The sequence below is a fragment of the Polypterus senegalus genome, chromosome 10 (genome assembly GCF_016835505.1).
Source record: "Polypterus senegalus isolate Bchr_013 chromosome 10, ASM1683550v1, whole genome shotgun sequence".
NCBI classification, from domain to species: Eukaryota; Metazoa; Chordata; class Cladistia; order Polypteriformes; family Polypteridae; genus Polypterus; species Polypterus senegalus.
The window spans coordinates 118,087,148-118,099,084 of NC_053163.1; the positions used below are offsets into that span (position 1 = coordinate 118,087,148).

The 11,937-nt window shown below is 36.2% G+C and overlaps 1 protein-coding gene across 2 annotated transcripts in view; it reads right to left on the bottom strand.

The window, feature by feature from the left end:
* tom1 (target of myb1 membrane trafficking protein) overlaps positions 1-8,906 on the bottom strand; it is an 86,665-nt gene extending 77,759 nt beyond the window's left edge. For both annotated transcript variants that reach the window (XM_039766444.1, XM_039766443.1), the window contains exon 1: positions 8,799-8,906. In XM_039766444.1, the coding sequence (XP_039622378.1) occupies positions 8,799-8,850 (52 nt within the window). In that variant the 5' untranslated portion in view covers positions 8,851-8,906. The remainder of the gene's footprint in view (positions 1-8,798) is intronic.
* Between the last annotated feature and the right edge of the window lie 3,031 nt (positions 8,907-11,937).

Sequence of the window (11,937 nt, forward strand, 5' to 3'; positions counted from 1 at the left end):
ATGTATATATGTATATATATATATATATATATATATATATATATATATATATATATATATATATATATATATATATATATATATATATATATATATATATATACACACATACATACATACACACAAAATTTAAACAAAAACAGAAAAAAACAGGAGTTGGGGAATGAATCATGAGAGACTGCAGCCTTTTCACTAGAACAATAGATTGTACTGAACTTAAAAACAAAATGTAAAAAAGGTCAAATTGTCAAGGCTTAATATCCCATTTTTTAGCAGCTACATCATTAAAGAAAAGTACCCTCAAATTATTTTAAAATAAGCATTTTAAGCCAACAATAAATAGAACAACCTGGCAATTAAAATATGTCATTACCTTCTTGGAAACATTTTACTTGGACACTTATCATCAAACAAGGTTGGTGGCTGCTAGTTTCACAATTGAATTGGTGCCATCAAATTTCCACAAAGAAAAACCTGATTATAGTATAAGATTACCAAGTTAATCCCTTATGCACCAAGGAGGTTTTGTCATTATTGCACCTAAATTATATACACAAAAATGAATGGCAACTATTCTGATTATGTAATAAAGGAGCTTCAAATGATTGAGTAGGGTGTATAACATCAAATTTGTAAGGGTGTATAACATCAAATTTTTAAAATAAAGTCTTTATATGAATAAAAACCTTCCTTGTACACCAATATCAACTAAATAAAATACAAAAAATTAGATGTTTTAGGAATTTATCCCCAAAAAACTGAACACTACAGTACATACCCAAGATATTTTATATTACACAACATGGAATAAATGTGCTTTTGTGCTCCAAAGCTCAAGACATATTATAACAAAGAACGTTAATAACCCCCACCTCAAATATACACAAGAAAAAAAAACTTCTGACTTGCAATATTAATGTCGTTTTTTTTTTTTGTTTTTTTTTAATTTCACTGTTGCATGAAGCCCCTTTTTTTGCTGCTGCTTTGGAGGTTTTCTTAGTCAGCTCTTGAACTAAAAAAGAAAAACAAAAAATCTCCTTGACAAAAAAAAACATGAATTTTCACCCTGTTTAAATGATAATCTACATAGACAAATCCAGAGCAAAGCAGACTTTTTAAAATAGGTACTGTTTGTTTAGGTCATTGCAAATGAGGTGCCCTGTGACTTAGTTACAAGTAAGCACCTACAGCCAAAAGACCTTGAAAAACAAAAATTGGAATGGACGGCAGCTTGTTTTTTACACTCTGATGATTGCATACTACAGGAAGCCAGCTTCATGCAAGACTGCCACCCTATTACATAAACTCCCATTAACCAGATACATTAGTAATCATTTCAGCTCTCATTGAGTCAGTATTCTGTAATTAGACCTCACAGCTGAACTGACTGAAGTATAACGGAATTTTAGATACATATGTTGCCTTAATTTGTTTTAAAAGCATTAACACTTTGTTTTGTGTTACTGAGGGTGGCTGCATTAAGAAATGTGTAAAAGTAAATTGTGAACTGAAAATTGGCAATGCTTTACTGTATTGGCTTTATGGAACTGTTAAAATTTAAAGCTGTAGCATTTGATCCAGATCTAATAGTAGTGCAAGTATATCCAAATTAATTCTCAACTGGCAGGGAGTAAAAACTGACCCTAATGCTCTCTAAATAGTCATCAGACAAAAATGAAATATTCCATAGAGAGAATTAAATTACCTATGCATCCAAGTAAATAGATTTTAGGTTTGGGTCATAAAATACTTGTATAAGATTTTAGGCTTTGATCTGCACTGATACACATTTAACATCTAACATTCAGGCTTTGTGCAAACAGAGTAGCGTGTCAATCCTCATCATTCCATATGTTAGCCTATCTTCTGAATAAGATATTTCTGAGAGTGCAAATTCCAAAGTTAGACAGTGAAGAGGGGGCGATTTGGGCAGGGGTGGTGAATATGTAAAAAAATTTTTTCACATATCACATAGCTGACAACAGGGCTAGATCAGTCAGTCATTATCTAACCTGCTTATTCCTGAACAGGGTCGTGGAGGGCTGCTGGAGCCTATCTCAGCTAGCAGAGGATGCAAGGAAGAAACAAATCCTGGGCAGGGCGCCAGTCCATTGCAAGATGAACACACACACCTCCCAACTACACATTATGGCAAAGTTAGGATTGCCAATTCACCAAACTTAGATGTCTTTGGACTATGGGAGGAAACTGTGGAAACCCATGCAAACACGGGGAGATCATGCAAACTCCACGCAGGGAGGACCTGGAACACAAACCCTGGATTCGTTACTGTGAGGCAGCAGCACTACCATTGTGCCACCCCTATAGGGCTAGGTGATACACCAAAAATTTACCAATACCAACAATAAGAATCTCTTTCCTACTACTGTGCTTTCAGTAGATGTCACCTTAAAAAACCACAGCACCTAGACTTAATATCCAGTCACATGCTTCCACTTCATGCAACCCTTGCACTTCCCTCAAAACAAAAGCAGTGTGTCGAGCATGAGACAACATGAGTGTCTGTGCTGAACCAAAGACAGGCAGTAATGAGCTGGATACAAATAAAGATGAGCTGATATCTAAATAAGATGCATTGTCGATCATGATATTTTGGCATCAGCAAACAGGATACTAAACAAACAAGAGACATAAGTAAACATTTACAAAAAACTATTTCTGCAAATAAACATAACCCAAACAGCTTGCTTCATCACTTGAAAACATAATCAAGTTGAGAAATATAAAGTGTTATAGCCAAAAAATAAAAAAGAGAGACACTGACAAACACACTTATCTCCAAAGAGATTTCCCAAAGCTGCATTTGTTAATACAAGCATTAGCTACCTAGATAGATAGCTAGATAGATACTTTATTAATCCCAAAGGGAAATTCACATAATCCAGCAGCAGTATACTGATACAAAAACAATAGCAGCAGTATACTGATACAAAAACAATATCAAAGAGGAATGAAAATGCATGCAAAAACAGACAATAACTTTTAAATAATGTTAGCATTTACTCCCCCGGGTGGAACTAAAGAGTCACATAGTGTGGTGGAGGAACGATCTCTTCAGTCTGTCAGTGGAGCAGGACAGTGACAGCAGTTTGTCACTGAAACTACTTCTCTGTCTGGTGATGACACTGTTCAGTGGATGCAGTGAATTCTTCATGATTGACAGGAGTTTGCTTAGTGCTCGTCGCTCTGCCACAGATGTTAAACTGTCCAACTTTACTCCTACAATAGAGTCTGCCTTCTTAACAAGTTTGTCCAGGCATGAGACGTCCTTCTACTTTATGCTGCCTCCCCAGCACACCACCGCGTAGAAGAGGGCACTCGCCACAACCGTCTGGTAGAACATCTGCAGCATCTTATTGCAGATGTTGAAGGACGCCAACCTTCTAAGAAAGTATAGTCTGCTCTGACCTTTCTTACATAGAGCATCAGTATTGGCGGTCCAGTCCAATTTGTCATCCAGCTGCACTCCCAGGTATTTATAGGTCTGTACCCTCTGCACACAGTCACCTCTGATGATCACAGGGTCCATGAGGGGCCTGGGCTAATAACCATGCAATATGCAAAACATTTAAATATTCACATAGATGGAACAACATAACTATCACTACTACATACATCATTTTTAAAGATGGAAGACATAAATTTCCAGTTTAATCAGTTAATTTAATTTTAACTTGACTTTTACTGTAAAACAATTAAAAACTTTGATCTTTTCTCACAAAATGTATATTGTTTCCAGCATTGATGTGTTTAGAAGAATGAAAAACACAATTAAAAAAGGCTTTGAATTTTATTAAAAAAACAAACCTCCAACTATAGACACATATGCAAGATGTTCACAGTACTCTGTGTATGTGATAGTAATGACACTGGAAACATAAATTTAGTTTGCATTTTATGAATATTCAGTCTGTTAAATATTCAAACCATTTGCACAATTCAAAAAATGTCAAATAAAAAATGTCTTTGCATTTTCACAGTTTGTGAGATTGAAAGATCATGTGTGCAGCTTTAATAGTTTTTCATATTTAAAGCATATTATGTAATACTGCACACAAGTTTAGATATCTGGGTACCATGACAACTAGACATTGTTAAAAAGTGCCACTTTTGGACTAGAGTTGTTACAAAATTATTGTTAATGTACCGCTATTGATTTAAAGATGTTAAATTATCTTGATATTCCTTTGTGGTCATATCTCCCAGCCCTAGCTGATAATGTCAAAAAATAAAAATATTTTAGATGGGCCAGACCAGGTTAATTTTTTTTTTGGTTTCTCAGCATCTCAAAAAAAGTGGATTGAATAAATATATGCATTTAAATGTTGCAGCTTTTGCCTCAGACCAAAATAAAAATAAATAATAACTACAAAGTTCAATTACTAATGCTAGCACTACCTCGCCAATATATCCAAGTATTAATAAAAGGTCGTATTTAGTTGGATATACTGTCCTTTAAATGAATCCTATAAACATCATGAGATGCATTCTTATCTTTTTTTATGTATCCCTCACTAAACACATGTAGTTTTTAATTACATTAATTTGGCATGTCTTTATATTAAAAATAAAATAATGATTAATGTTTTTATCTCTGAGAAGGAGGATTCTTGTTACAGGTTTTAAACTTAGAAATTAGATAATCATTAGGTTATTATCTCCTCTTATAATAGCTTTTTTCCAAATTATGGCTAAAAACAATACAATTGTTTTTCTAATAAGATTCCATATGCACAGTTAAAAAACAATTTATAGATATGGTGCATGCGATTCTAAAATATCATGGTATAACCAGGTATAAGTGTGGGCATAAGTACACCTGAGATGGACAACTACTGGGGGTGGAGGGGGGGTGCTCCTTACCATTACCATTTACTAGAGAAAAAGAAAATTGGTTTAAAAAATTGAATGACATAAAAAGTGAAGAAATGTGCCAAACACTATTATGAACGTAACCTAGAATTGCACAAGACCTCCTAGCAACCATTCAAGGAGAATCTACTTTAACTGGCAAAGCACTATGGTATCAAAATATGTGTGCAAAATTAATTTCTCCACAATACTTAAACAAAGATGAAAGACACAGTGGTGCAGTGGTTAGCACTGCTGATTCATGGATAGAGAGTGCCCTTGGTTTAAGCCCTATGTCATTTCACTGTCTATGAAACCGTGAGCTATTTTATTCTGTGTGGGATCTTTTTCTGGGTTTTCTAGGTTTCTGCCCACATTCCAAATACAAACTTGTTAGGGTAACTGGCATTTCCAAGCTGATCTTGTGTGAGTTTTTATGCAGGTGCATGCATGGGAGGGCCCAGTGATTAAATGATGCGAAGTCTAGGCTTAGTTTTTCTCTTTCATCCAATACAGCCAGCACAAGTTCAGGCCAACCACCACCCTAACCTGGAGTAAGTGTGTTTAAGAATGTTATAATATGTTACATAATGAAAGGCATTAACAGCATACCATCTGTACACTGCTATTTCTGTAAGTCATCTCAATAACCACACCCCCAAGCAGCATTTAGAAGGATAAGCAGCTCTGGTTGTCTTGTTGGCACGCCCTTTTCAACCAGCTGACAGTCAGTCACATGGTAAGGAGAATTACAATAATAGTTTTTACACACTTCAGATTATATTTCTAAGGCAGGCTAGGATGACTCTCCCAGGACTTTCATTATTACATATTCTCAACAGAAATATCCACCACAAATACAGTTTCAAAGTTAATTTTTCTAAGACACACATTTTCTTTATATCTGTTTGGAAAGCTGGGTTATAAAGAGAGAAAGAAACTTCAGTTATTTTTTTGTACTGCTCAAACAAAACAGTGTTGGTTATATTTTAGCGTAGAATGAATAGCAGAAAAAATAAAGGATAATTTTAACCAGGTAAAAAGCACAAATGAAGTCAACAGGATTGAATATGACAAGATTTTTTATATATTTAACTTTGAGATTCATAAGAAAAATGGACCTTGCAGCAATGAGCTTCTGTTCTTTTCAAACTGAGCAATTTGGAAGACTTAAACAGAATCTCAGCTACTGGGGAACCTTTAATTCATTACACTGGGCAGAAATTAGTCCATCCAATGCCATTATTTTGGCTGGAGGGAAACTGGATTCCACAGAGTTTTATATTGTCTAAAGATAATTGCCTTATTTGTGTTCAAATTCAGTCAATTTTCAATTAACAATTTTTCCATGACATTAGACAAACTGTATATAAAATACAGTATGTTCCTGAGGAAGAGCACTGTTCTTTGAGAAAGCCCTAAATGTCCAGCTATAGAAACTGAGGAATGGTGGTCTTTCCATTTCCACCCAAATCATTCATTTATAAATTATGTATTTAGAGTTATATAGCTTGTTATGGAGTTTGCATGTTCTCCCCGTGTCTGCGTGGGTTTCCTCCGGGTACTCCGGTTTCCTCCCACAGTCCAAAGACATGCAGGTTAGGTGCATTGGTGATCCTAAAATTGTCCCTAGTGTGTGCTTGGTGTTTGTGTGTGTGTGTGTGTGTGTGTGTGCCCTGTGGTGGGCTGGCGCACTGCCCGGGGTTTGTTTCCTGCCTTGCCCCCTGTGTTGGCTGGGATTGTCTCCAGCAGACCCCTGTGACTCTGCAGTTAGGATATAGCAGGTTGGATAATAGATGGACAGCTTGTTATCAGTAAAAAAACAGTTGATAATACACATATGTGGGTGTGATACTGTATCAAAATGTACTGCATTTTAAAGAAAAGTGAAAGAATATTGTGTGGGGAATTTGGGAATAAATAAATTACTTTTTTAGAATTCAATAATTTACTGATACATCAGTCCAGCTTTTAGTGTTACTGTGATTTTAAATCAATCCTGGGAGTTTTGGAAGCAAGCAATGACACAACCTGGATGGAATGCTAAGAACTGCTGGGCACACTTATAGACACCACATCCACACTCTCTGCTTACATATTTAAACTTGCCAGATAGCCTAATACATTTCTTTTGGATGCAGAAGGAAAAACTGAAGCACTCAGAGAAAATCCCAGGCAGTCACAAAGGGAATATGCAAATGTGGAGTGACCTGGCGGGGAATCAAACCCAGTCTCCCACAGCTGCGAGGCATCATCAAAAACCGCAGTGCCAACATACAGTCTGCCCTTCTGATACATGGAAAACAAAAACCATGTTAATATTTATCTTGTTAAGTTCTATAGTTTATTCATGCAAAAAGGGTGATAAGGGAGTCAGTTGCTAAAATGGTTGTGGGCTCTGTATGATGATAATGTTAAAGCTTTTGTTAATAAAGTGATCTCTCATGGCTGACATTATCGGGCCTTTTCGACACCCAAACATTTATATCAATGTTAACAATAGTAATTTTAATATTTCAAGTATATTTAAAATACGGTGGCTCAGTGTCAGAGGGGTTATCCCTGCTTCTTTACAGCTGTACGTGGGTTGTTGGGTTCTAATTGCAGCATTTGCACTGCCCTGTGTGTTATTTGCATTTTCTCCTAGTATATCTGAGGGTTTTATGAACACTTATTCCCTCCTTATGTCTTATGCTGCACATGCCCATTGGGCGATTATCCCCTACTCTAATACTGTATAATCGTTAGGACAGGTTTACACCAGCTTATTTTGCCAAACCATGAATCGGACAAAACAAAGTTCTTTTCAGTAGAAAGTCATAAGCCTGTCATGCTATTTAGTGTTTTTATTATTTATCTGTATATAAAAACAGAAATGAGTATGTTAGTGTCATACAAATAACCGTATTTGTCTGCAGGGCTTCAGCATAATGAAATTCAACACATGCACTACCTGATCTTGTTTCCAACACTTCTAACTCAGAGGGTGCCCGTTAAGGAAGCCACCCTGCTACATGGCAACCTTTGATAGCCCCACCCTCTTTCATGCTGGACCAATTTAAAGGTGCCAGTTAACCCAGAATGCACTTCCATAAAATGTGAATAATGAACAACTTAGTAAACTGAAGCAAAACCTAGCACTAAACAAGGCAAAATATGACCGGATGGCATACAATAAAAACTAAGCACCCAGTTTGCAATCTGGAAGTCTCTCGGTATTATGTGTAGTGTATACAATATGATAAATGTTTACTTTTATTTCTTAAACTCGTTAAATGTAATGTTTCGTTTCTGTTTGTTTAGCCTAATTTAAAAAGCCAAGGATTTCTAATCGCATTGATATTTTAGATTACTATACCCTCCCCCACAATGTCATTAGTTATAATTTTGTTCTTCCACTTAGAGACATACAAATAAGCTTATTTGGTTTTCAGAATATTGAGAGTAGTCATCAATAAACATTCATTTATATTTTTAAATACATAATTTGAAATGTACAGTTACGTCATATTATATTTGAAATTAGTCGATGTGACAAACTAAGTTTTCGAAGAATACAGCTTTAAAACTAAAAGCTATTTGTGTAAAATCACAAACAATAATTTTTTTTTCTTAAATCAGGTCATACAGAACTTAAGTGAACTTCAGCTCAACGCCACCATAGACCGAGTTCTCAATGGTAATTTTGCTTGTCTATCTTAGCAGTTCGTCTGCTGATTGGTCTTTGAAATGTTTCAGATCCAGCCTCTCACTTTTGATTGGCTAGATCCACCCTCCTTCAACTTACTCTCTTCCGTAAACTCAGTAGTTTTCAACTGCGAACAATTAATTCTAGCAAAGTCCTAGCTGATGTGTCGGTGAAGGGGGGACGCCAAAGAACCATTTCAAAAGAAGGAGTTTCGGATTTAATTGTGATAATTACTTACCAATTCTTTGCCCGACTGGAGAAGAGAAAGGGCTACCGATGAGGAACTCCATCGTTCGTCTCGTCTGAACGGCGGCGCGCCAACAGCTTTCATCCCATGTGACTTTTTGCGCAGCCCCGAGGGGCGGCACGTATAGTTGCGTGGCGTCTTTGTGGCCAGTAAATCGAGCAAACTCAGTTAAACTCCTTAAACGTAAGGACTGTTCATGTTCCCGTGATATTTGGCATTTGAAAATACTACGATTGCTTTAAAGAATCGTACATGTTTTTGTTTGTCAAATCATTACAACGTGTGTTTGAACCAGAAACAATTGGTGAAAGGTAATCGACTTCAGAAAAATAACATGAAACAATGGTCAAATTTCTTCTGTTGAATATCGGTCAGGCAAGGTGGCATAGTAGCCGGGCAGTAAAAAACTAATCTTTTAAGTCGCCTTTACGTAAAAGCGACTGACAAGTAAGCTGTGATAATAAGTAGCCCAAACATTTGTGCTTCTTAGGTAATTCTTTTACAGTTTCTGTGTAAGGTTAACCTTTGCCCCTTTTTTCCATTTTGATGGAAGGCCAGTTCCGTAACACTGATAGTTTTACATCCTTTAAGTAGGTTCCATTCTTTTGTTTTAGGTGTGATCTTGTTCCACATTAGGGTCTGTGCCATGCAGAGAGCATTAGGTTCACGGGTGGACTGGATTCAAAGATGGAAATCTCACTGTGGAAAGGCTGATCCGCTTACAGTGTGGCCACAAAATAATCCCTTCAATAATAAGTCTAAACATATATTAAGAATCTTTCAACATACAGATCCACAATCAGTCTCAGCCAGGAGACATTTACTTCTGTAGGAGATTTTTATACAAACGGTGTAGTGCAAAGTGCTTTACAAGATGTCAAAGAAGTAGTTACATGCAAAGAAAACAATGGTAATAGTTGACAAGAGATGAATGCTGAGGTTAGCTCCCGCTGTTGTGATCACTATGTGCTCTCCTGCTATGCAGACGTTAGGAAAGTGGAAGGTTGTGAGTGATAATTCAAAAGTTCTGAGACTGAGCAGTTTGAGAGATGTGGTCCTCAAGTGTGTCTTGGGTTCATCTGTGGTAGGATACAGTATATGCAGAGCCGGGTACAATATTGGTTTGTGCTAATATTAAACTGTTTTGGTACAATAAACCAGTCAGAGTTTAACTGTAAACTTAGTCCTACATAAATAGATAAACAAATATACACACAGTATGGTCTAAACACACACAAGAATAACTAAAAAGAAAGAAAATTTGAAAACAAATAAACTTCTGACTTGGTAGTCACAGGCAATATGCAGACATATTGCTGTTAGTATAAAGGAGCCCCACTTTTGCCACACTTCTGCTAAATGATTAAGTGGCTGAAAGTCCTCTTCGTTAGTATGTTGTGGAGAGGATGTACAGCATTCTTGAAAATGGCGCTCCGTTTTGTTTTAATTCTCTCCTTTGCTGCTACTTCCAGGGGGTTCTGAGTAACCGCACAAGCTGCAGGCAGGATGTTGAGCTTTTTGTCCACTGCTGCCATGACTGCACTGCTCCAAAGGTCCCTCCTCCGAATTGCATGCATCTCTCCAGCCTCTACAGATAGGAGGCTCAATAAAGCAAGTGGCTGTGGACATACTCGGCCCCATTCCAATCACAGATGCTGGGAATTATTATTTTACAATTTTATAAAATGGCCTGAGGCATACAGGATTCCCGGTCCAGAGGGTCAACATCGCAGTCTGAGAGAAGCTACTGTTATGATTAGTTTAGATGAATCAATGAGGACTTTCCATATCCATCTGCTTATAATTATCTATCTATCTATCTATCTATCTATCTATCTATCTATCTATCTATCTATCTATCTGTAGAACCAAAAATCTACAGCATTAACTGTTGCTTATTTAACAGTGCTGTTTTTGCATGACCTATAAATAATTTGTCAGTTTCCTAAGGCACCAAAGCTCTATTTAAATGGCAGTAGATCACCCATTCAGCTGAGTGTTTGTAAATAGTGAGTTTATCAAGTTAATTATTTATGGTATGGCAATACTGTGTAAAGGATGTGGTTTCAGTTACTAGATTACTGCCTTGTTTTTGTAATATAATGCAGTGTAATAAGGTAATACTAAGGGTGCTTGTGGAAGTTTCTCATGGTAGTTTGATTTTACACCCACATATGAAAACATGATTGTCAGTTAACTGGTGACTTCAAAGTGTCCCTACATGAGTGAGCATAGGTGTGTTCTTGAGTGTGAACTGTGATGGACTAACACCATATTCAGGTTTGGTTTCTGCCTTATTTCAGAATATGGTCCAATCCCACCTGCCTGTAAAATTAATGGAGCAGGTTTGTTGATGGATGTGTGGTTGGATTAATACAGGTTGTGAAAAGGTAAACATAAAAAGAGTTGCATGAGTACTGACATACCTTTTAATGGATTTGAATGGAGTCCTTTTTAAAATGTGTCTTTGTTTTATTATGAAAGTGGGCATCCAGCATCTGATTCCATATAAAACAGAGAATGTGTCAATATCTCAGTCTGAGATAAACTGATGTTATGATTAGTTGTATAGAGGATCTTCTGCTTAAAATTTAAAAACATGAAATCCAAAAAAAAAACGGAGACACATCTTAACTGGTTCTAAAGACCATTTTAGGAAAATTTAGCTTTTGTGAATTTTCTGTAATGGATCAATGAGGATTTACCATATCTAACTGCTTATAATTATCTATCTATCTATCTATCTATCTATCTATCTATCTATCTATCTATCTATCTATCTATCTATCTATCTATCTATCTATCTTTTCTTTTTTAATATTTTAGGTTATGACACAGGTTTCCTTTCAAATTGTTTAGGAATGATTGCAGTATATTTTATCTTTTTCTCATTGTTATGCAGCTCACAAAAATCCTATTAAGAGAGTGTCCACAGGGATTTCTTGTGCTTACTCTGGTTTGTTTTCACATTATGTTATCTTGTGAGTCAAAGCTGGCCCATTGTAAATGAGTAACCTGTGATGGACTAACTAATCTCCCAATGCCTTCCATTCAGTGTTGCCAAGATAATCTCTCCCTCCCGAAATCCTGTAAGTAATAAACTAATTTCACAAAATGTGTACATGGTTCT